The 25,145-nt window shown below is 58.8% G+C and overlaps 1 protein-coding gene across 2 annotated transcripts in view; it reads left to right on the top strand.

Annotated features, from left to right (window-relative positions):
- The window catches only part of PREX1 (phosphatidylinositol-3,4,5-trisphosphate dependent Rac exchange factor 1), a 182,677-nt gene that overhangs the window by 124,251 nt on the left and 33,281 nt on the right, over positions 1–25,145 (top strand). For both annotated transcript variants that reach the window (XM_046679427.1, XM_046679428.1), the window contains 7 exons: positions 219–366; positions 7,295–7,395; positions 8,880–8,983; positions 9,184–9,233; positions 11,211–11,286; positions 19,326–19,398; positions 23,425–23,567. In XM_046679427.1, the coding sequence (XP_046535383.1) occupies positions 219–366; positions 7,295–7,395; positions 8,880–8,983; positions 9,184–9,233; positions 11,211–11,286; positions 19,326–19,398; positions 23,425–23,567 (695 nt within the window). The remainder of the gene's footprint in view (positions 1–218; positions 367–7,294; positions 7,396–8,879; positions 8,984–9,183; positions 9,234–11,210; positions 11,287–19,325; positions 19,399–23,424; positions 23,568–25,145) is intronic.

Below are 25,145 nucleotides of genomic sequence, written 5' to 3'. Positions count from 1 at the left end.
ATATCTCTCTGGGCCTCAGCTTTGCCTCCGTGGATGGGGCGGTTAGCCGCTCTCCCCTACAAGCTTCTTGCAGGGAGTCACCAGCCGGTACCTAGAACAGTGACAGCCGTGCGGCGAGTGCCCCGGGGGTGACCACTGGCAGTGGCAGTAGAGGAGGGCTCCTGGGGGGCCGGCTCTCAGGCGCCCTCTCCCCGGTGCTGACCGTGCTCCCTCCGCAGGCCTGAAGCTGGGCATGGAGCGGGACGCCTACGTCATGATTTCAGAGAAGGGGGAGAAGCTTTACCACATGATGATGAGCAAGAAGGTGAACCTGATCAAGGACCGCCGGAGAAAGCTCAGCACTGTCCCCAAGTGCTTCCTCGGCAAGTGAGTGGCCCCGCTCTGGCCTCCGCCGGGTCCCCGGGTCTCGGCTGGAGGTGCGGCAGACCATCCGCACCCACCTGGCTCTTCCCAGCCCTGCCCCTTCCCCCAGAGCCGCTAAAGCCCCCCAATCCTTGTGGAGCCCTCAGAGGTCAGGAGAGGTGGTGGTCCCATCGTATCAGGTCTGTCAAGTGTTGTGACCACAGCTCACTGCAAAACATAAGTTTTATGTTGAGTTCTGGTGCACATCCACCTAATACATGACGGAAGCTGAAGCCTGACATGACTTACTGTGCTGGACACACTCCCAAAATGTCTGTTCTGTTTCTTCCCTATTTCTTTTCTATCCTGTCCTTTCTATTCTGTTCAAGTCCTTTCTTCATTCATTTCACAAATAATGCTGAGCACGATCTGTGAAATTGGTTTTGCAGACTGCTAGAGGGTTGCCCACCATGGGTTGAAAAGCACTGCCCTAGCCCTCAGAAAAGAGGAGCCGCCGTAGGTCTTTCAAGCAGAGAGGCATTTAACGCAGGGGGTTGATTACAAAGATGCTGAAGGGCTGGAAGAGCCAGGGTAGGCCTTCTGTGGCCTGCCAGCGCTGCGGAAACCAAGGACCACGGCCGGGGCGGCCTACACAGCAGACCTTCAGTCACACAACAGCCTCACAGCTCTGGAAGCTGGGACTCCGAGATTAGGTGGTCGGCGGGGTTGGTGTCTCTGAGGCCTCCCTTCCTGAGTTACACGTGAGGGGGAGGGTCCTGGAAGCTTTCCAGCCCTTCAGACCTCTAGTTTCTCTGTCTGGGAAATACATTATTTCCTAATAATTAAACATTTTACCCTCTGCCCCATTTTATAACCAAGGATCACAGAGATCAGAGCACAGATGTGATGGGAGTGGGTCTTAAACACAGGCGTCAATCTCATTCACCTGGGGAGACAGAAGAAATACAGACCTGGTAAAATTGTCCAGCTGTGCACAGGCCCTACTGTGTGCTAGACAGGGCGGTCGACCCTCTGGAGGGGGTGAAGGACACTGAGGGTTCCCGACCTCGTGAAGCTGGTGGTCCAGCTGGGAGAGAAGTTTGCCTGTGAGGCAGGAACTTTGTTTAGAATTTGTTAACTCAGATCCCACCCACTTCCCAAAAGCTTTTGGACAGGCCTGGGATGAAGAGTGAGAGTAACCGTGTGAGGGGTGACTGGGAGAGGAGGAGGTGACTCTGCGTCGTTTCGAAGGTGACAGCGTTTGCTGATGGGGGAGGAAGAAGGGGGTTAGTGATCAAGAGCCCTGGAGGCTGGGGTGCCGCGTGCTGAGGAGGGGAAGGAGACGGAGGAGCGCAGTCGGGGGCGTGGTGCTCAGTCTCCGTTTGGACCGGTTACATCGAGACTGTTAGACGCCGGGATGGAGATGCTGACTCATTAGGTGGATGTGAAGTCGTGGCTCGAGAACAATCTAGGTTGGAGCTGAGTGTAGGAGATGGTGCATCCGTGGTCCTGAAAGCCACATGTCCTAGTGAAATCTTTGACGGGATGCAGAGGGCGACTCGGCGGGGCCGCCCGGGGCACCGGGATTCGGAGGGGGACCCTGGGGTTCAGAGGGGGATCCCAGGGTTCAGAGGGGGACCCCACAGAGGAGGGTGAGCAGAGCCCGGGGTGGTGGCGCCGGGTGCCTGGAGAGGCGGGACCGGGGGCGGAGCCCAGGGGCAGACGCTGAGGTCGCGATGCCCGGGGACTTGAGGCAGCGGCGTTGGACCCACTGTTGGAGCTGAGCGTTGAGCTGGGCGCTGCTCACTCTTCGGAGCCTGAGGCCTCTGGTTGATGGGCCGCAGCGGGGGACTTTGGAGCGTGTTGGGCCCTGATCGGTGGCCCTGGTGCCTTGGACTCGGGCTGCCCTGTGGCCCTCAGGGGTCAGTGCCGCCAGCTCTAAGCTCCCGGGAGGGTGTGTGGCCAGGACACCTGTGGGGACGGGTGGCCTGGCCGGTCTCCACCGGCTGATCCCTAATCCCGGCAGGGGTTTGCTTCCGCCCGGGTGGCGGGACCTCCCACTTCCTGCCGCCTCCCCCCACCCTTGGAGAGCTTGTCCGGCCACCAGATGGGATAACCTGTCCGATTAGGGCTTCGAGGAGGTCTGTCCCCCGGAAGGATTAGGGAGGCTCCTTGCCTGCCCGTTTGACACGGGGCCAGGACTGAAGCCTGTGTTGTAATCACCGGCCTTAAGGACCAGACATCCTGCTGGAGACGGTCTCGGAGAACTTTTACACCAGCCCGGGTTCTGCACGCCTCTTCCCTGCCAGGACCCAGCCCCAGAGTCTCCTCCAGGAGCATCCCAGGTCCCTCCGTGGAAGGACCCGGCATCCACAGGCACTGGCATGTGGCCCTGCCTTTTAACCCCCATTATCTCCATTTTGAGGGTGAGGAAACGGAGTCACAGAGAGGGAAAGGTCCTGCACAAGGTCACACAGCTGCAAGTTGGGGCTAGGATTTGAACCCAGGACTCTCTCCCACCATACTCTGCTGTGTTTATCTATTTTTTCTTTTTTTTTGTGTGTGAGGAAGATTGGCCCTGAGCTAAGTCTGTGCCAATCTTCCTCTATTTTGTATGTGGGATGCTGCCACAGCATGGCTGACAAGAGGTGTGTAGTTCTGCACCCAGGATCTGAACCTGTGAACCCCAGGCCGCCGAAGTGGAGCCTGTGAACTTAACCACTACTCCACCAGGCCGGCTCCTGCGTATTTTTGTCTCTATTCAGCACATTTCACTTTTCCCTGAAGTTCTTTTCTCCATCCCCATCTCCACTGCTAACAAGGAGCTCCGTGAATACAAACAGTGTCCGCTTTGTCTTCACAGCCTTCAAGGGTTGGGCTTTGAGTCAGACTTAGACTCAAACCAAATCCTGGTTCCCCCACCTTCCAGCTGTGTGACTTTGGGCAAGCTTCTTAATCTCTCTGTGTCTAGTAAATGATCGATTAACGAGAGAAGATAAAACATGCGTCAGGCCTGTTGGACGATATGGCGAGAAAGCAGATGTGACTTGCTCAGCGCAGTGCAGCGATGGAAGTGCATGCTGGCCTTCAGGAGGGGCCTGTTCCTGCCCTTCTCAGAGACAAAGCCAGTAGATGCCATATGAGAAAAAGCAAGGAATAAAATCTGTGTGTTATTGTGGAGGGCGTCACGGGGGGAACGTCCCTAGAGAGGACGCCCTCTAGGATCCTCAGATTAGCTGGGAGACAAAACCCGTCCCTCCCTCCCTCCCATTCCTTCAGTGTTTGCTGAGCCCTTGCTCTGTGCGGCCGCAGACGGGACAGATGGAGCCCCTGCCCCGTGGAGATCCCCAGCAGTGGCGGAATCCCAAAACAGACATGTAGCCAGATATGAAGCAGGAAATTTCAGCGAGCCGATGAAGCTGTAAAGAAATAAGTAGGTTGGTGTCAGGAGGCCAGGCGGGGTGCTGCTTCAGCCAGGTGGTCAGGAAGGGCCCCTCGGGGGAGGTGATATCTTAACCAGCATCTGGATGACAAGCAGGGGCCAGCCGTGAGAAGATCTGTGGGAACAGCATCCCTGGCAGGGGGAACAGCAGGTGCAAAAACCCCATGGCTGGAATGAGCCTTGAGTAAGTCATTGAGGAACAGCGAGGAGGCCATTGTGGCTGGAGGGAGTGAGTGGCCGAGGGGTGGGAGACGAGGCCACAGGGGTTAGCAGGGGCCAGGCTGGCAGGTGAGGGGTCAGGGGTTCAGGTTTTGTCTTCCGTGCTCTGGGAAGCCATTGAAAGCATTTGAGCGGAAGAGTGAGATGAGTTTGAACCATGGCTCAGGCCCTGAGTGGGGCCGAGCTCAGAGCTGTGAGAGCTTGGGCCAGGGGCACTCAGGGAGGGCTTCCTGGAAGGAGAAGCCCTTTGGTTTCACCTTTGACAGAGGTTAGATGTCTTTCATTTGTTGAGGTCTGCCAGAGTGGAAGCTCCCGGGTGGAAGAGGCCCCGTTGTCTGGCCCAGCTGGGTACGCAGGTGCCCTTCTGTGTTAGCACGTGACAGCGGATCCATAGTCACTTGTGAGACGTTGCTGCAGACGTCTTCAGGAAGCATCTTCAGGCAGTGGAGTTACGGGGGTGACGATGGAACCCCACTCCCTGACCTCGTGGCGCTCAAGGCCGTGGAGGAGGCAGGGAAGGAAAAGGGCATCCTTGTCTGGGTGGTGAGTGGCCCACCGGGCCTCAGCTTGGGGGCCTTCCTAGGAGGCTGCAGAGAGCGCCCGCGTGTGCCTGTGCCCGTGGCGGGTGAGACACGTGTTTACCGGGCGAGTGGTTCTGGACACGGGCTCACTCTCCATGGCCCCCATTCCCTGATCTGTCCTCCGCACCAGCCTAGCTGGCCTCTCTGTGTCCCCAGCTTGCTGCGCTGAGTCATCCTTTCTGGAGACTGGATCTGGCTGCTCTTGGCCCCCAGCTTCCAGCTCCCAGCAGGTCGCTGGTGTCCTAACCTTGCTGCTCACTCAGGGCCTTTGCATGTGCTGATACTCCACCAGGAACACCCTTCCTTGCACCCCACTGGTGGCAAATGGCGCCCCACTGACCCAGTGCGGTTCGCAGATGTGCTTTCCACGGCCCACGCGGTGCTTTCAGAAGATTTTGGATTCCATGTCAGCATTTAACAGCTGGGAAATTTCACAGGAAATGCTGGAGTTCCGGCTTCCCTTGGGAAGTCTTAGGGTGCTGTGTCTTCCCACGCGGCCACGCTTGGCCACACTGGGGCGTGGCTGCCGTCTCTGGATGCCGCAGTGCTGGCTGGTTCGGTGCAGCCTCCACGTGGCCCCTTTCGCTCGTTTACGAGAGTTCAAGTTCCCTGCATTAGAGAGTAATTTTGTTTGGTTTCCCATGCTGGATCCCAGCCTAAGATTTCATATGATTAGTTTACCCGCTAAATTCAGAAGGCCCCTGAGTGAACCACTTGCCACGTGGACCCTGTTGAGGCCCAGAGAGGGACAACGGCTGCCCAATTTGCCCAGCAAGCTGTGAACCCTCCTCGATCCTCAAAAAGGTGCCAGGCAGCCCAGGGCAGACACGGGGCTGCGGCTGCTGTCACTGGGCTGCCGCCTTCTGCCCCAGCAGCTGCTGTGGGGCACTTCCTGTCCCCTCATGCTGGCCACACGGTTGCTGGTCAGTGCCAGAGGCGGCCTCCATGGGGACAGCTGGTGGGCGGCTGGCCGCCGGGTCTCTGGCTCCTGAGGGTGTTTTGGGTCTGCCCACCCACTCAGCTGCTGACAGCTTCTTCCCTGCCTCTGAGTCCTGGGGCCGGGAGAGTGGAGCTGGGGGCGGGTGCACCCACAGTTTCTCCCCCGACGCCGGGGTCCCACTCCTCGGAATGACCCCGTTTCTCCTCCACGCCCTGCAGCCCGCGCCGGGCTCCCCCTACCTACACATGCCGGCCTTGGCTCCGCCAAACTCGGGGAAGCTAAAAATAGCTCTGCCCGTCCGGCCCTGTTGCTGGAGGCGGGACAGCTGGTCTCATAGGCGGAGAGCTCCGGGCTCTGGCCAGCTGCCACCTGCTGTCGTTGAACTCCTCATGCTCGGGAAGCAGCCCGTCTAGCTCTCCCTCCATGCGGGCTGCGGGGCCAAGGCTGCCCTGAGGACCCGGGGCGGCCTGGGCACCCAGCTGGGTGTCACAGTTGGTCTGCTTGCTTCCCTCTGGCTGTGGGTGCTTTCTTCCAGGGACCCCGCCCCCCCCCCCCCCCGGCTGACCCTGGGGCGCCCCTTCTTGTCTGGTGGCCCTCACCGTCGTTTATTCACACACGGTCAGTGAGCCCTGCCGCGCTGGACCCTCTTCTGAAGGTGCTGGGGGTGGAGCCGTGAATGAGACGGACGGAAATCCCCACCAGCGTGGAGATTGCATTCTGGTTGGGGGAGATGGCTGATAAATGCATAAGTAAATCCGCAAACAGTACTTTGGACCGTGATAAGCGCCAAAAAGAAAGTAAAACCGGGAGACGTGGCAGATTGTGTGGGGCTGGGGGACTGCTTTTGATGAGGTGGTCAGGGAAGGCTTCTCTGAGGAAGTGACGTTTGAGCTGAGACCTGAAGGATGAAAAAGAAGGGCTACATGAAGAGCTGGGAAGGGTGTTTCCAAGCAGAGGGAACAGCAAGTGCAAAGGCCCTGAGGCAGGCAGGACTTTGGCTTTTTTTTAGGAAGGGAGAGTGGTGGGTGTGGCTCAGGCATGCTCAGTGGGGGAGATAGGAGGTGAGACCAGTGAGGATGGGTTGGCTCATGCGGGGCCTGGTCATCCTGCGGGCAGAGTTTGGATTTTTTCCTGCGAGTAATGGGGAAGCCCATTGGAGGGTTTTAAGTGGGAGAATGACATGATTGACCATCAGCTCTCCTGACTCTCCGCAGTCGTCTTTCTGGGCCCTTATTTCTTCCTGCCTGTTTCTTCATTGCTTCTCGTCATCCATCTAGCCCTCTGTCATCCGTTCCCCCCACCCGTCTACCCAGTTCTCTCTCTACTTGTCATCTACCCACCCGCTCATGCTCCCTCCACCCACCTGCACACCAGTCTTTCCAGCCACCTAGCCGTCTATCTGATTGTCAGGTCGTCCATTCATTCACTGGCTTTCTGTTCATTTTCCTATCCACTTATGTGTCCGTCTGTCCATCCACCATCCACCTGTCCTCCTTTCCTCTCTCCTTCCCTCCCTCTGTCTGCGTCCATCCATCCATCTACCCACCCAGTGAACCTGATTCGGGTTCTGGTCACACCCACCTCTCTGCTGCCATCATGAGGAAGAGTGAGAGGCCTCAGCACGACCCCCAGGGCTGTGGGCTCCGACTGTGTGCTTCCCCGACAGTTCTGGCTGTCCCTCCGGGGAGTGGGTGGGGCCGGGCCAGCCTAGTGCTGGTCGCTGTGGTCCCAGGACTGGGGGGTCCTCTCAACCGCGTATGTTCCTGGCAGTGAGTTTGTCGCCTGGCTCCTGGAAATTGGTGAAATCAGCAAGACGGAAGAAGGAGTCAACCTGGGCCAGGCCTTGCTGGAGAACGGCATTATCCACCATGGTGCGTGGGGGCCGGGGGGGGGCTGGGGGGCAGCGGCACGGGGGCACTTCAGACCCCACAGGGCCGTGCTTCCGACTCCGGGGGCTGCTTCCGTACTTGCGTGCAGCCGCCCGGCACGCGGTGTGGCCCCCGGACCCTGTATGCCCTTAGGAAACGGCTTGTGGGGCTGGAAAACCCAGCCGTCCCCTGGGGCACCAGCTGAGCCAGGACACCTCAAAAAGTTAGGGCCGGGGAGTAGAATTTTCCGTCTGTCCCTTCACAAAAGGCAAGAACCATTTGTGTCAGGTTTAGTCATGCAACAAATATTTGTTGAGCGGCTATTATGTGCCAGGCACTGTCCACACAGCAGTGAACAGGACAGATGAAACCTGTTGTCCTCACGGGGCCCACGTTCTAGTCGGAGGGGAAAGATAATTAGCAAGATAAGTAGGATCTGTGTATACAGGTGGCCACAGTGCTGGGGGGCAGAGAAAGCAGGGAGTGGCGGTCACTGTTGAATGGGGAGTTGGGGAAGGCTTCCTGGAGGAGGTGACGGTGGAGCCAGACCTGAGGGAGGGAGGGAGGGAGGGAGCGAGCCCGGTGGCCATCCGGGTTCCAGGCAGAGGAGCAGCCAGCGTGAAGTCTCCAGGGTGAGAGTATAAGTGGTTTGTCCAGGGAACAGCAAGGAGCCAGTGTGGCGGCCGCGGAGTGGGCAGGGCACGTGTTGGGAGATGAGATCAGAAGCAAAGGGCCAGCAGGGAGCTTTTAGGGGATGAGGTCTGGGGCCTTATGGTGGATCGTGGGGTCTGTGGCTTTTACTGAGATGCGAAGCCGCTGCTGAGTCCTGAGGAGAGGAAGCACCTGCTTACACCTGGGTTCTAATGGGAGCCCTCTGGCTGCCGGGTGGAGAGTGGACGGTTGTCCCGGGCTGGCAGCTGGGTGCCCAGAGGGGAGGCGGCTCTGGTGCTCCAGGCGGGAGGCGAAGGTGGCTCTGGCCAGGGTGGGACTGTAGAGTGATCCTTCACGTCCTGGAGGAAGAGCCTGCAGGACCTGCGAATGGACCCACAGTGGAGGGAGCGAAGCACGAGGTCGTGGTGTAGAGAGCGTGGCCTCAGACCCCAGCACGCAGTCCCCACTCATGCCTGGTGACCCGGCTGCAGGGAGATGCTGGCCAGACAGGTCCTGGCGCAGGCTGGGCCAGGGGCGTTTCTGGACCTCTCAGGAGACCTGTGGACGCCCCCAGCCCTGAGGGTCCGCTCTGGGCAGAGCCACACACCCACCACAGGGGGACCTGGATTCCGCCCTGGCGTGTGGGCGGGGCGTTTGGTGAAATGGCTCTCGGGGCAGAGCCTGGCAGGGTGAAGGGTGGTGGTGGGCGTGGGTTAGGGGGCTGCCCAGCCTCACTGGCCCTCCGCATCCCTCCATGTCCCTCCGTGTCCCTCACCATCCCTCCACATCCCTCCATATCCCTCACCGTCCCTCCGTGTCCCTCCATGTCCCTCCAGTCTCCGACAAGCATCAGTTCAAGAACGAGCAGGTGATGTACCGCTTCCGCTATGACGATGGCACCTACAAGGCCCGGAGTGAGCTGGAGGACATCATGTCCAAGGTAGGGGACCCCACCAGCCCCGTGACCCTGACCCCTTGGTCGCCGCAGAGCAGTCCTGTGCCCCAGAGGCCTGTTCTCCTTTCCTGCCCCCCCGATGCCCCCTGCCCCGCTCTGTCTGGGAGCCGTCTGTCCCAGCGGCCTGGATCTGGAGGTCCCTGAGCATGTGGCCTGATCCCAGACTCTCCCTTTTTTTCTTTCAGGGTGTGAGGCTTTACTGCCGACTTCACAGCCTCTCCACCCCCGTGATCAAGTGAGTTACTCTCTCCAAGCCCATTTCACCTCTACCTCTTCTCAGCTGTGTGGCCTTGGGCCGGTAACTTGACCTCTCTGAGCCTGTTTCCTTCTCCCTGAAATGGGGCCAATAATTACACCTGTGCTATAGGTTTATCCTTAGGGTTAAGTGAGCTAATTTGTGGGAAACGCTGCAGTGTGGTGGTGAAGGGTGTCCGTTCTGGAGCCAGACAGGCTGAGTTTGACTCTCAGCCTGCTAGTTTCCAGCTGTGTGACCTTGGGCAGACAGGTCCCAGGACCTCAGCTTCTTTCCTCTGTGAAGTGGGGATAATAAGAGGATCCGCCTCAGGGCCTTTGCACCTGCTCTTCTGCACTCTGCCTCACTTCCTTCAAATGTCTCCAAGCCAGAGGGCACCCCCGGCCACCCTGGCCGGCACTGTCCTCCTCCCTTCACTTTGGTTTCCTTCTTCAGACTTGTCAGTAGTTGACATATCTGTTTGTTTGTTTGCGTGCGATCTGTCTTCCCCATCGAATTGCAGACTCACTTAGGGTGAGAGTTTCTTCACTGCTCCGTCCCCGGACCCTTGAGCTGCACCCAGAGCCGTCATCCCGTAGAACCGTCTGCACAGATAGAAATGCTCATTTCTGTGCTGCTCACACTCGCCACTAGTCAACACGTGGCTTTCACACCCTCGAGACGGAGGAGCGTGCTTTTAAGTTTGATTTACTACCGATTGGTTGAAGAACGGCCACGTGTTGGAGTGCACAGGCCTAGGGCAGTGCTCAGTAAATGTTTGTCGAGCGAATGTTGAATGGTAGTTAACCTCATTTGCCTCTGTTTCTGCCTCTGTGAAATGGGCATAAGAATAGTCACACGTCGTGAGTTGTCGTGAGGGTTAGATCTGAAAGCCGCCTGGCACGGAGTGAGTGCTCCAGAAACGCCAGCGACTGCTTGTTCTCTTTCCCGTGAAGCCGTGGGTGAAGGGACAGAGAGGGTGACCCGACCCGTGTCCAGCTGCAGTGTCCCGTGCCCGCTGTCCTGGCCACTCCCGTCCCCTCTCAGAGGGGCAGCGGAAGGGCCGCTTCCCGGCTTTGCTGGCCCTGTGGAGGTCAGGCCCTGGGAAGCCGTTTCCTCCCCAGCCTGCCTCCCGTCCTCGGCTGCTCTGTGCCACCCTCGAGGGAAGCTCCTCCATCGGCCCGGAGGAGGCCGGGGGCGGCGGCTCCTGTCCCTGAGAGCCCGAGGACCCCCTGGCTTCCCGCCTCCACTCGGGCCTCGAGTTGTCAGCTTCAGAGGCTGAGAAATTGTTGCCATGTGGCTGCGAGGTCAGCACCGCGCCTCCCACGAAGGGGCTGAGGTGCCTTCACCGGGGAGGGGACCTATGCCCCGACCCCGCCCTTGTCTGTCCCCGTTCCCGCCCCAGCCCACCGAGGCCTGTCCACTTCGGGACGGTTTTGTTACCTTTCAACATGTGAGTGTTGACCCCAGAACCAAAGAGAAAAGAATCGAGATTTTCTCACCACTCGGAACAGATCAGGTGTCCGTGGCCTCGGCGTTGTTGGAGTTTGGGGCCAGATGGTTGTCTGTTTGGGGGCTGTTCTGGGTGTTTGTGTATGTTGAGCGGCACCCCTGGTCCCTACCTGCGGGATGCCAGGAGTGCCCCCCAGCCCCACCCGGTCAGGACAGCCGAAAACGTCTCCAGACACAGCCTGGGGTTCCCTGGGGACAGAGTCCCTCTGCTCGAGGATGAGCCGTCCGCCCCTGCCCCTCGCTCAGTGGGTGGGGATGGGGTCCTGTTGGGGCAGACCTGCCCGTGGCCACGCTGCGAGTGGGGTGTGGAATCTGGTGGAATCTGGGCCGGGACTCCCTCCCCAGTGCCCCCCCCCGCCCCGGCCCCGATGCCCAGAGAACCTGGAAGCCCCGGATCCCAGGCACTTGGAGGGGCCGTGGGCACTGCTCCGCCACCTCCCGGGTCCGCTCACGGTGCCTCCCCCGCAGGGACCGGGACCACCATCTGAAGACCTACAAGTCGGTGCTGCCTGGGAGCAAGCTGGTGGACTGGCTGCTGGCTCAGGTGAGAACCCAGCGTGCGCGGCCAGCCGTCCCCCTCGGCCCGGGATGGGGGGCTGACCGGGATGCGGGCCTTTGAGTTTTTTGGCTTTTAAAAATTTTTTTTATTATTTTTTAATTGTGGTAAAATACATGTAACTTCACATTTACCGTCTTGACCCTTTTTAGTGTACTGTTCAGTGGCGTGAAGTCCATGCATGTTGTTGTGCAGCCGTCCCCGCCATCCGTCTCCAGAACTCTTTTCCTCTTGCAAAACTGAAATCCTGTCCCCGTTAAGCACTACCTCCCCCGCCCCCCCCCCCAGCCCATGGCCACCTCCCTCCTGCTTTCTTGTCCGTGAATCTGACTGCTCCATGTGCCCTGTGTACGTGGGGTCACACAGCATTCGTCCTCTGCGTCTGGCTTATTTTGCTCAGCATCATGTCTTCAAGGTTCGTCCATGTCGTAGCATGTGTCAGGATCCCTTCCTTTTGAGGGCTGAAGAATATTCCACTGTGCGAGGATGGCACAGTTTATTTCTCTACTCATCCCTCAGTGGACGCTAGGGTTGCCGCCACCTTGAGGCTTCGAGTTTTGAAACGGGGACGGTCCTGGGCAAACCAGGATAGGTTGGTCTCATTCTGGCACCAAACTAGAGGCTCCCCGGGGAGCTTGCCGTGTTATTTCTTTCAAATAAGTTCCCAGTGGGCAGGGGCTTCCTGAGGCTGCTGCTGTCCACGCGGCACTTATCCGGGCCAGGCCCTGGCTGGGCTTTGTGCGGTATCTCCCTGACTCCTCTGTCCCATCTACAGATGGGGGACCTGGTGCCCAGAGAGGCTGAGAGCCTGGTCCAGGGGCACACAGACTCGCAGCGGCAAAGCTGGGCCTGGGATGGGCCCGTCTTCCCCACTCGTGCCTGAGGTCTGTGGACTTTTCAGGGAGCCCATGAGAAGGCTCACTCGTAGTCGGAAAAAGGAACGTATTGGCTCCAAAGATGAGACAGCTGCGAAATCAAAATGGATAAGAGTTCAAACGTTTACAGAGCGCAGCTTTCTGTCAGCCTTGGTAATGTTAAATTTAGCGTTCTTGAAAACTTCGTTCCATTCAAAACCAGTTTACTGGCCGGATTTTCTCATGTTGCACAAGTTCCCAATGACTGCTTAGAAGTCATAGCCCATCGGTAAAGTCAGTGTTTCTGGACGCCAGATAACATCAAAAGCAAGTTTAGAGAAATCCTTGAGAAAAATTTTCAAGCCAAAAAAGCATATTTAATGTGGGGTGTGGGTGCGTTTTAGTGTGTTTGCTGTGACGTGGGACCGTACGGCCTGGGAGGTCTGGAAATGACCTCAGAGTTAGATTCGAGAAGCACAGAACATCTAACCACTGCACCACACTGCCCTCTCCGTGGGATCCCGTGCGGCCAGCCCAGAGCATGTGCTTTGTTGCCAGGCCGAACTGGGTTCACATCCCAGCTCTGCCACTTCCTAGCTGAGTGATCTTGAGTGGGTTGCTTCATCTCTCTGTGCCTCAGTTTCCACACCCGTAACATGAAGCTAAAAATGATACTTTCCCCTTTTGCTTGTTTTGAGGATTCACTGAGTTAATCACGTAATGTGTTTCGAATGACGAGGCTCAGAGTAATTGCTCCGTCAATGTAACTGTTATTACAACTGCTCATCTCCTTTGCAGAGGACTCAGAGTCGCTCTGAATTCAGGCCGTGTGGATGGCTGAGGATGGCGGAGGGCCCGGGGGTGCAGGAGCAAATGCCTGGGGGCACGCTGTGGAGTCCGCCTCCCGCCTGCGCCGCGGCAGGGGAGGGCGGCGCGTGGCGTCACCGTTTGTGGTCCAGGTGCTTCGGTCGGAGCCCGGCCGGGCCTGGTTGAGGCCGTCTGAGGCGGCCTCTCCGTGGCTGCGTGTTTCCTGAGCGCCGAGTGTCCGCAGCTGCCTCTCGGCTTCAAGCATCGCGGGACTTTGCCCTGAGTGGGGAGTCCCGGGTGTAGGCTGGGAGTGGGGCTGGTCCCCGAGGTGGGTCTGGGAGAGGTTTGGACGGACCGCCCATGGTGCGTGGGCTGCGGGGGGCATGCAGGTGGGGAGCAAGGACGAGGCCCAGGGTTTTGGTGCAGTGGCAGCTGGAAGGACCGTTTGTGGCTTGGGAAGAAGGGGGAGCAGACGCTGGTGGGAAGGTTGGGAGTTCTCCTTGGCGGGGGCGGGCGGGGAGCCCATAGGACTTCCCAGTGAGGGGGAGCTGGCTTTGCACATGTGGCGCTCGGGTGCTGTGTCCACTGCAGACGCTCTGTCCTTGTCAGCTTTGGGTGGCGTCTACAATGAGAGGTTAGAGGGCCGTGGAGAGAAGTGTCGCAAGAGGCTGATCAGCTCGTCCCTTGTTTTCCCTGAGCACCTGCTGTGTACCAGGCATTGCCTTAGGTTCTGGGGCCACAGCCGGGAACGAGAGTCTCTGCCCTGGTGGATGGGACGTTCTGGTGAGGGCTAGTAGAGGCGCTGAATGAATGAGAAAGATAAGTAAGATGTGTAACATGTTGGCTGCTGCCAGGGGCCAGCCTGCAGGGGAGAGGATGGGGGCAGCAGGGGGTTGACCCCTCAGATGGGGGGGCAGTTCCACAGGGGGTCAGAGAAGGCCGGATTGAGCAGGGCCACTGGAACAGAGACCTGAGGGGGTGGAGCCCTCCCCACAGGAGGGACGCGTCTGGTAAGATCCTGCTGGCCGTGTGTGTGGGGTGTGCAGGGCGGGCTGCAGGGGACAAGGCTGGCAGCACAGAGACCAGGGAGGTGGCCAACTGAGCGCTTTGAGCAGGGAGCATGCGCCTGAGAACCGGGAGCAGCGGGGGAGGCGGGAGGAGCGGTCAGATGCTGGGTGTTTGAAGGTGGACTTAACAGTTTGCCCGCAGGTGGATGGGAGGTGGGAGGTGAGAGACAGAGAGGAGTCTAGAATGACCCCAGGAGTGATGGCAGGAGCCCTGGAGGACGGGCAGCCCGAGTCATTGTCGGTTGGTCCTGAGGCCCGTCCCCCCGCCCAGCATCCTGCTTCAAGTGGGGGCAGGGGGAGGATGGTGGGCTGAAGGTTGCAGCTGACCCTGCAATGCGTCCCCTTCAGCGGGCCACGGGGCCTGGGCTGCAGACACAGGGAAGCTGCTTGGAGTGGACGCAGGCGCATGGCTTCCGGGAGACTGACCGGGAGACAGCTGCCGTGCCGCTCTGGGTCAGGGAAGCGAGGAGCGGGCTGTGTGTGCCTCCGTGGGTCTCTCTGTCGGGGAGGGGTTGATGAGGAGGCCGTGACCTTGAAGACTGGTTTCAATAAGTCTTGATTTCAAGTCGTCCCTACCTTGTACCTCAGCGGGAAAGTCAAGAAGAAAACGTGTAATTGTGTAGTTCAGGAGGGTTATTTCACTGTGAATGCATCTTTATTTCTAACTTCTAGGTCATTCTGCTCCTTGAAGCAAAATGTTAATTGAATCCTACTGGATCATCTAGAAATGCTTTTGGCGGCACATAATGGCTGCACATAATTTATACAGTAAAGATCTTTCGCTTTCACATAATAGGAAACCTAAATTATACGGTAAAGACATTTTTCTCACATAACTAGGTATCCGGAGTTCATGATCCTAGAGCTCAACAATGACATTTACACCCAGGTTCTTTCCATCTTTCTGTTCTGCCATCTTCTTTCCAGTTGCCTTATAGTCATAAGATGGCTGCCACAGCTCCAGGCATCACACCTCTGTAGGCCTCTGGCCAAAGGCAGACAGCAGGGGCAGTTGGAGAGTTTTCTCGCTCTGTTTATTAGGGGAGGAAATTTCCCCCAGTCCCTTCTGCTCCCTGGTGGTCTTCCCCTTAGTTCTCATTGGCCAGATGGGTACCACGTGTACCCCTAAACCTCTCCCTGGAGAAGAGAACAAGGATTGCTGAGAGTGGCTTAGAATTCCTTGGAATTCATCCCTTGAGGCTGAGAGAGGGGCTCCCTACCCACTACCTGGACGAATCAGCGTTCTTTTAACTGAGGATAAGGTGAGTATTAGGCCTTGGACAGAGAAGCTAAACTCCGTGTCAGTTCTGACCTTTCCCTGTGCGTCGTCTCCATCCTCGGAACAGCCTGAGGAAGACGCAGTTATTATCCCCGTTTTCCTGACGAGGAAGCTGAGGCCCAGTTATGTGACGTGCCCCAGGGCACACAGTCGGGGTCCTCCTGTAAGCTTGTGTGTGGGGGGCTGTCATGATGCCTTGGTAGCCAATAATAATAGTAATAATAGCTCTCTGTATTGATGACAGCCAGTGCTGTGGAGTCTGAGCAAGACCATCCCTCAGTGGCTGTCCTTGGAAAATCAAGGACAAATCTGGGAATAAAAAGTACAGATGAAGACACGAAGCTCAGAGAGGCTGAGGAATTGCCCGCGGTCATAGCCAGGGCTGGGCGGGGGCGCCGGCTCGGAGTTGGCTCTCTGCCCCTCTCTGCTCCGTGCATTTCGTCTGTGCCGCCCGGGCTCTGGGACGCCAGGCTGCGCGGCAGGTGGAGGGGTGTCCGTGGGCCGGGGTGCCGGAGCAGGGCCAGGCCGGGAGCTGGGGCGGGTCTGTCGGCCCCCGTGCTGGTTGACAGTGACGTGCCCGGAGTCCCTGCTGCGCTGGTCTGTGCTCAGGCAGAGCTGGTGGCGGCAGGGCTTTCAGCCCGGGGTGGGGGGCCGGGGGCCAGAGTGGGAGCAGGCAGAGGGCCGGGCTGGCGGCTCGAGGCGCCGGCAGAGGAAATGGGAACGACAGGCATGGGACTGGAGCCCTGGTCGCAACCGTGGGTGACTAACCTCCCCTCTCAGAACCTCAGTTTCCCTCTCTGTAACGTGGTAGTGGGGGAGGGTCCTGCCCTGAAAAGATTCCGTTCTCATGGCGTAGCCTTGGGCAAGCGCCAAGCCTGTCCATGCCTCAGTTTCCCTCTCTGTAACGTGGTGGTGGGGGAGGGTCCTGCCCTGAAAAGATTCCGTTCTCATGGCGTAGCCTTGGGCAAGTGCCAAGCCTGTCCATGCCTCAGTTTCCCTCTCTGTAACGTGGTAGTGGGGGAGGGTCCTGCCCTGAAAAGATTCTGTTCTCATGGCGTAGCCTTGGGCAAGCGCCAAGCCTGTCCATGCCTCAGTTTCCTCATCTGTCGGATGGGGTTAATGAGTGGTTGCCTCCGGGTTGACCGTCAAGATGGAGAGATTGGCAACGCGGGCACGCAATGGGTCAGGGAGGGACCCCTGTGAGGTGTGCACACATCGCTTCCCCTCGTTTTAGACACACGGAAGCCGAGGCGGATAGAGGCGACTTCAGGGCCAGTTTCCAAATTGGGTTTTTGGTCATTCGTTCATTCATTCATTCAACAGATGTTTTTTTGCCCCACTAAGTGCTAGGTACTGGGCTTCATGGGGGGAGATGGGCGCCATCGCTGCCCACATGGAGCTGACATTCTAACGGGAGACCTTAAGCCAAACAAATAAAGGGACAAGTTCAGTTCAGAAGGTGACAAGTGTACATGGATGTTGTACAAGGTCACAGAGCGTCTTTGTTGAGCGGGCTGTGGTGGAGGGGCTCCTTCGAGGAGGTTACATGGGCACTGAGACCTGGAAGCCAGGGCAGGGTGTTCCAGGGGGAGGGCAGAGCAGGTGCAAAGGCCCTGAGGTTGGGGTCTCGTGTAGTGTGGAAGGAGCAGCAAGGAGGCTGGTGGGGCAGGAGCTGGGGAGATGGGGGAGATGGGGGAGGTGTGGCAGTGAGATTGCACAGGACAGTGTGTGCCCAGGCCCTCCTCCAGGAGGAGAGCAAATGGGGGCTCAGTGACCTCTGGTTGCTCCCCGCCTGGTGGTAGGCAGGGTTGTTACTTGTCTACGGGGCGGTTGCATCCAGGGTCCGTGTGTTCACCGCTACCCTGAGAACCGCTGCAGGTCCAGCTGGGGAGCTGCTGTGGGGAGAAGGGGCGGGCTGGGCTGGAGCCGATGCTGAGTGGGCCGAGAAAGCCAGGTGGCCCCCAGACCTGCCCGGCCTCCTGGCTGCAGAGCTGGGCCTGCCGCCACCTGGGCCACGGCCACCCCCCTGTGCTGGCCCCTTGCAGCTGGGGCGGCTGCTCCGGATGTGGCCTCCGTGGGGGGCTCTGCACACGCCAGCCGCTAGCCACTGGCCAGGGTCCCCTGGGAGAGATTTGTCTTCCTGCAGTTGGCCTGGGCAGGCCCGCCCGAGCCTCTGGGCTTCCTTTCCACTTTGGCTGGGAGTTCCCTCCCTGGCTCCTCGGCTGCTGGCGGAGGGGACCGTCCAGGCCCCGCGCAACAGCTGCTGCCTCGGGAGCTGGTTAGTGGGAGGCCTTGTGCCCAGGCCCGTCTGGCCAAGGTCGGAGTGCACTGGCCTGGTTCGGGCTCTGGCACCATCCGGCCCCTGCTGACGACGCCTGATTTAGTCCCCAGATGATGACGAGCGCCTGCTCTGTGCCGGGCCCTGTTCTCGGACCCCGGGTTCGGCAGGGAGCAGAGCAGATCACCCCCTGCCCCACTGAGCTGACCTCGCTCCCCCTCCTGGCCGGCCCTTCATCCCACCCCTGGACCTTTGTCTGTGCTGTTCCCTCTGCCTGTCACCCCCCTCCTCCCCATGCGAGCATGCACACATGTGTGTGCACACACACACACACACATACTCTCACACTCCTTGCCTGGATGTACTGAGGTCATTTGGGCTGCAAGAAACAGAAGCAGGTTCTGGCTCACTTAAGGAGAAGAAAAAGGCGACCTCCTGGAAGGCTGCGGAAGCTGCACGGGTCGGGGAGACCAGGAGCCAGGCCTCAGCAAGACCTGGGCCGGGACGCTGCCGGCCTCTTGGGAGCAGGGCCGAGGGGCGCCGTCTTCAGGGCCCTGCTCGCGGGAGAGCCAGCGCCCGTGCCCCCGTCCTTGGGCTCCTCTGTGCAAAGGTCACGTTCCTGGGGCTGGGGCGCTGCCTCGGCCTCCGCGTGGATCCTGTGTCCTGAGCCTGGCCCCAGGCGGGGGGGCGGGCGCAAACCTTGAGGGACTGCCCGCCAGGACGACGTCCACGTGGGAGAGTTGGCCCCAAGGGCGGGCCCAGGTTGCCTGGTTCATTCTTCAGCTTCGGGTTCCGTGTCTCTTCCCTAGGGAAGCTCTGACAGGAGCCACATGTCACCTGTGTAGCGAGGAGTGTGCTCAGTCTCAAGGGCGGAAACCCGACGAGACAGCGGCCTCAGGAGAGAAGCGTGCACGTACCAACCGTGCCACAGACAGGAACCTTCTGTGCTCCCCTCCGCCGTCCTCAGCGGGGTCAGCCGTGTTGGTCACGAGATGGCCCCGCAGCCCTGTGCATCACTTCCTCACGCGACCTCGTCCCGGGCAGGGAGGGGAGGTGCTGCCTCTCCCTTTTATTGGGGACAAAGGTGTTTTCCAGAATCCCCTGGGGGTCTTCCCCAGATGGCTCACTGGCGAGAGCTCGGTCAGTTAGGAATTGAACTTGATTTCTAGTATCAGAGATCCAACTACAGAGGCTGAAGTAAATTAGGGGTTTACTTTTCTTTAGTATGAGAGGAGCCCAGAGGTTGGTGGTCCAGAGCTGCTGGGGCAGTCCTCATATCTTTGGGAACCACACTCTTTCTTTCTGCTTTCCCGTCCTTAACGTGTTTCTGTTTTCAAGTTCACTTTGTGGTCTAGGATAACTGCAGAGCTCCAGCCATCACATCTTTGTTCCAGGCAGGTGGAATAGAAAGGAAGGGACAGGGATGAAGAGGGTTTTGCCAAAGTTCCCAACCAGTGATTTCTGCTTACATGTCATTGGCCACCTCCAACTGCAAAGGAGGCTGGGATTCGTGTTGTCTAGATAGATGCCTTGCCGTCTACACCAGCGGGGGTTTCAGTCCTGGGGCAGGCTGGGAAAGGATTGTTTCTAGGCCACCAAAAGTGTTGGGGGGACCACAGTAAACAAGCAGATGCACATCCCTGCCCTCGCAGAGGCTCCGTTGTAGGGGGTGGTGGGCCTGTCACCAGCCTCGCGCGGCCCCTCGGTGCCTGCCCTGACGCCCCTCTTCTTGTTCCTTGCAGGGTGATTGCCAGACGCGGGAGGAGGCCGTGGCGCTGGGAGTGGGCCTGTGTAACAACGGCTTCATGCACCACGGTAAGCGCCCCGTCCCCTCAGCCCATCTCCCGGGGTCTGTCCTGGAACAGAAGAGCTGGCAGGGACCCTGGTGGCTGGTGCATTCTACAGGGAGGGGAAACTGAGGCCCAGGAGAGCACCTGGTGGCCTAAAGGCTGCCCAGCATGCCCGTGGGTGCGCCCGGGTCAGGTGCCGGGTCCTGGGCCCGCAGACCACTGAGGTCGGGGCGGCTCCTGAATCCCGCCGCGTGCCCTTCCTCATTCTGCATGGACTGGGAGGCCGTGTCAGGGTCTGGGGGGCACCGAGGTGGCGGGTAAAGCTTGGCTGGAAAATGGAGCGGATTTGAACTCACATCCATGGGCCTCCTGTGCCCTTCCCCTGGAGGGCCGCAGCCTCCCGGGCGGGCGTCGAGGCCGGATCTGGGAGGCCTGGCCCCCGGGCTCCTCGGGAAGGAGACAGGATGGAGGGGTTGGGGTCGTGAGAGGAGGGAATCGGGGGGCCCTTCTGCCGGTCTCACCCCTCAGAAAAGTCCCTCCTCTTCCCACTGGAGGGAGAGAGGTGGCCGTCGGGAGGTGGTCTTGAGGTGGGAGGCTGGGCGGAGAGTAGAGAAGGTGGTACCACTGACATCGTTTTAGATGGAAACAGAAGTTGCTCTGAGCGCCGGCCTCCTGAGCGTCTCCGCTCTTAATTAGCTTAATCCTCATGAGGAGCCTTTGAGGTCGGTGTTAACATCCTCCGCGTTTATATGCGAGGACAGAGAAGCTGGCTGGGTGACAGCTTGCTCAAGGTCTCATGGCGAGTCGGAGCCTGGGTGTGAACCCGGGAAGGCTGGCGACACAGGCCACATGCTCAGCCCGAGCGGCCTGGCCTTCCCCTCGCTGGCCCTGGGAGCCCTGAGTCTCCTGCCCTTTCAGCAGGACAGGAGGGCCTCAGCCCCCATCGGGGAGCCTGCCTCCTGTTTCTAGAATGCTCCGCAGGGCCGTGGCACTTGCAGTTACCCTGCCTGGGCGCCCTTCCCTGCCCGCCTCACCCCCTGCCTTACTCAGCGGTTCTGTCCCACTCATGCCTCCCCAGCGAGGCCCCCGACTGCCCAGCTGAGACAGCTCCCCTCCTTGTCGTTCTGCCAGCTCGGCTCCGCCCTCCTTCGCGGAGCTGTCCCCCGTTAGGCTAAGCGGCGTTCCCTTCCGTCCCCTTCCCCTTCGGTCTGCCCTTACCTAGAGGGCGCCTGCGGCGTGCTGGCCACGAGGTGGGCCCTGGGGACAGAACAAGACAGACGACAGCCCACCCTCGGGAGCTCACAGCCTAGTGTGTGTGTGTGCGAATCAGACAACAATGGAATAAGTGCATTTTCCGAAATATTCTGGGCCTATGTGGAGGACTTGGGCCTTTCCTCCAGGGAGGCGGGTCTGGGAGGGCTCCGAGCAGAGGGGGGCCATCCTGCCGCGGGTTTCACGGGCTCCCGTGTCTGTGAGGATGGGGGCGGAAGGAGGGAGGCCAGAAAGGCCACCGCCATGGTCCAGGGTAGGGACGATGTTGCTTGGACCCAGGTGGTGGCAGCGGAGGGGGGAGACTCCGGAAGGTTTCTGGCCATTCCCCCTGCCAGCTTCTGCTCTGTGCTCTGACCCAGAGCTTGTCAAGCTCTCTCTGCAAAGGGCCAGAGGGTAAATGTTCTTGGCTTTGCAGGCCCCGAGGTCTGTGTGACAGCTCAGCCCTGCCGTTGTGTCATCAGAGCAGCTGCAGGCAGCACGTGAACAGGTGGCGTGGCTGTGTGCTAATAAAACTTTATTTAGAGAACCAGGCGGTGGGCCGCGGTTTCCCAGCCCTGGTCTAGCTGCTGCATTTGCTGTCCCTTCAGGGCGAGAGGTGTGCCAGGGTACTGGAGGGTCATCGGGTCTGTCCCCTGCCTTGAAGCCCACAGACCCAGTTCTAGGCCTGACCCAGCCGACGCCCAGTAAGCCCATGCCCCTCTCTGGGCCTCAGTTTCCCTGTCTTTCCACTGGAGGCCATGCCATCTCCTCCTCCTCTGAGCTCAGCGTGCCTACGGCTCCATGGGGTTAGGAGGCACTCCCATTCCCCAGTGGATAGGGCCGATCGGGCCAGCCAGGGCAGCCTCGGGCCTCTCGTTCATCGGCCCTGTGTCCCCAAGATCCCTCATTCCTGGAAGCTGCTCTCTTCCCGAGGGGCCCTCCCACCCGTCAGCGGGGCGGAACCTCTCATTTGTGGGTGAGAGTAATTAGGGGTCTAGCCCAGCTGCTGTTCCCGGAAGGCCACTGTCTGAGGCCATTCTGTGGGGGTGGGGATGACTCCCAGGCAACACCACCACCCACAGGGCCCCTCAGGGAGAGAAATCGCAGGCGCCCCCTGCTTCCCTGCTGCGTGCCATGGATGCAGACGCAGGCTGAAGCATGGGGGCCCCAGTCCCGGGGTGGTGGCTGCTGCAGATGCAGGTTAGGGCGCCGTGCAGAGGGGCATCTGACCTGGGTTCCGGGCTGAGCTGTCCTCAGGGAGGGACCTGGGTGGCCTGCAGTCCAGCCCCGCGCTTTCAGCACATGCAGGGAAACTGAGGTCCACCGGTGAATCCTCGTGGCCACCCTGGGGAGTAGCTGGGACTTCCTCAGGGAGGCGAGGATGGCCTGAGGTGGCCGGTTTTCCTTCCTCAGGGGTCCACTGACTTCAGACAACTGCCCTACCCGACCAAGCCTTGACTTCCCCTGTTGATGTGATTTGTCTCTGCCTCCGCTAACAGGTCTGGCCAGCAGGATGGTGGAAAACAGGAGCCTGCTGGCTCTCTGACCTCGGGCAGTTTCTTTAGCTTCTCTGGGCCTCGGGCTGCCCATCTGTGAAGGGGGTGCAGCAGATGCTTGTCTGAGGAGTCAGTGACCCCAAGCCTGTATGCAGGGGGTGCCTGGCGCCCGTAGGTGCTTAGTTCAATTGCAGTCCGTGGGGACCAGATCGCATACTGGTTGTTACAGGCTACTTTTATTCATTTTCCGGGCTTGTCTAGAACAGAGGTCAGAATCTTTTTCTGTAAGGGCCCAGACAGTCAATATTTTAGGCTTTGTGGGCCACACAGCCTCTTGAAGTTATTCAGCTCTGTCATTGTGGCGCAAAGGGAGCCCCAGGCAATGTGTAAACAAGTGGGTGAGGCTGAGTTCCAATGAGACTTTGTTTATAAAAAGAGGGAGTGGCCAGATTGGGCCCACAGGGCCTGAGTTTGCCAGTCTCTGGTCTGCAGTGGCTCGTCGGGGTCCCTTTCTGCTTCGTAGTGAGGTTGGCTCCTTTTCACACACTTGTTGCCCGTCTGGGTTTCCCCATCTGTTAATTGCCTATTTTCGTATGCTTTGCCCATTTATCTGTGAGTTTCCGAGCTCTCTCTGGTTGATTTTTTGGAGCTTCTGATATATTCTAGATATTTATTCCTTGTTGGTTTTAGCCGTTACAGTTATTTTCAAATCTGCCCTCTGTCTATGGCCTTGTTATTGAATGGAAGTCCCTAGTGGGTTTTTTTTTGGGGGGGAGGGGTCTTGTACCTGAACTCCTTCTCTACCCTAGGACAAAGGTGTTCTCCTGCCTTTTTTTTGGTGAGCTTTAGTTTTCCTGTTCATGTTTAGGTCTTCAATCCCTCAGGAGTTTATTGTATATGGTGTGAGGTAGGGATCCAATTGTGTCTTTGCCCTGAGTGATCATCCATCATATACTGAGTTCCATAAGCACCTGGTCCTCTTACGTGATTTCCATTCTCTCCCCCTGGTTCTTTCTCCGTTTCCACTGCAGTTCCAAGCTGTTTTGGTTACTATGGCTTTGTAACGTGTCTTTATGGGGGGTGGGGCAAGTTCAGGTTTTTCAAGAGAAGTCAGAAAGCCAGACTTTGATGTGAGATATCTTTATCTGTTATTGTTGGCACATGATCCCATTTAATAAAACACTGGGCTGGCCAAACCAAACTTGTCCAGGGGCTGGTTCTGGCCCGCGGCTGCCAGCTGGCAGAGCTGCCGAAACCTTCCTGCGTGGGCCTGACCGCGTGCCTGTGTGTCTGCGGGTTTGCAGTGCTGGAGAAGAGCGAGTTCAAAGATGAGTCCCAGTACTTCCGCTTCCACGCGGACGAGGAGATGGAGGGAACCAGCAGCAAGAACAAGCAGCTTCGCAATGACTTCAAGCTCGTGGAGAACATTCTGGCCAAGCGCCTGCTGGTAGGAGCAGAGCTGAGCTGCCATGTCTTCCTCCCATGGCCACCTGCAGGCCGGGCAGCCGGGCGACTTTCACCTGATGGCTGGAGAAGTTGGGCTGAACTCTGAGCACCCAAGAGTGCAGGGGGCTCTAGGTGGTGGCTGGTGACATTTTCAGGAGGTTGGGTCACTTGCACCAGCCAAGACTGGCCTCTTCAGAAGAGATTGGGGTTTGCTGGGCTCCCTTTCCTTTCCCTTCCACCTCTCCTCGTCCACCCCACATCCCAGCCTGGCCTTGTGCAGAGACGACGGCCTCCTGAAGGGACCCATCCTGCACACCAGAGCCTTGGGTCTTCTGGGCTGGCACCCCGTCCATGTTCAGTTGCTGTAAATGTCCTTGCAGTTAAGGCAGAACATCCACCAGCCTATCCAGATATTTACCAGCCTAGCTCCCCAAATCCTGTTTCTCTGCCCGTTGATGCACAGCCTCCATCTTAATGCCTGGCCCGCAGTCGGCCCTCGAGAGGGAGGCTCGGAAAGTTTAGGTCTCTTGCCACAGCCAGAGTGGGGCCGAAGTCTGAATAATGCGAGGGTGATTCCGTTAACTTCTCCTCTGGTACTTGGGGCTGCTGTTCCTCCCAGGTCCCATTTCTCCCCCTACAAAGCCGTCCTGTGCTCACCGTCACACTTAGGATAGAATCTAGTCTCTCGCCATGGTCTGCAAGACTCTTCCTGCCTGTCCAGCTTCCTCTCCTTTCCTCCCCCTTTCTCCCTCCACCCCAGCCACTCTGATCTCCTTTCTTCTCCTCCAATACCTTGGCGCCTGACTCAGGGCCTTTGCACGTGCCGTGCCCTCTGCCTAGACCACTTTCTCCACTCTATAATAAAGGTCTGGTCCTCACTTCATTCAGGTCTCACCTCCTCTGGCCACCCCCACCCTCCCACACCATGTCCTGTCCCCTCACATGCTTTATTTTAATTCAAACTCTGTACACCCCCTGCATCCTGTTCTGTATTTCTTTCTTATTTGTCTGCAGTCTGTCTCCCCACCTAGACAGTCAGCTGCCCTCATACAGGAGCCGTCTGTCCTGTTCAGAGCTGTTTCCCACTCCCAGTAAAGTACCCGGATCATCTGATAGGCAACAGCTCAGCAAATATTTGTTGAACAAATGCATTTCCCTGTGTCCTCATCACCACTGAACCCCAGACCTCCCAACCTGCCTGCCGTCCTGCCATGGGGAGGGGCTGCTCTCCTTCAACTCCCTTCCTGTCCCCAAGTTCTTGGTGGCTGAATCCCTTTGCATCTGTCTTGTTCGTTAAGCCAGTAAGGTTGTGTTGAGCCCCTGCAGTGTGCCCGCAGATGGGGGGCCAGTGGCGCAGGACCGAGGAGACCGTCCTCAGGGTGGGAGGAGAAAGGGGAGACAGACAATGAAGATTCAGCAAATGAGAGAGAACACAGGTCAAAGCGTGGGCCGGGTGGTGCGTCTTCACTCGACAGACGCGTGTTGAACACCTACTGTATACGGGGTGCTGTTTGCATTTTGCTGCCCCCCGCTGCCCCGCCCCTGCCGCCCTAGTCCGTGCAGACGAGGGGCCCCTGGT

Source organism: Equus quagga, chromosome 12, assembly GCF_021613505.1.
Source record: "Equus quagga isolate Etosha38 chromosome 12, UCLA_HA_Equagga_1.0, whole genome shotgun sequence".
NCBI classification, from domain to species: Eukaryota; Metazoa; Chordata; class Mammalia; order Perissodactyla; family Equidae; genus Equus; species Equus quagga.
The sequence above is the reverse complement of the archived record's forward strand: the minus strand, read 5'-3'. Positions and strand labels throughout refer to the sequence as shown.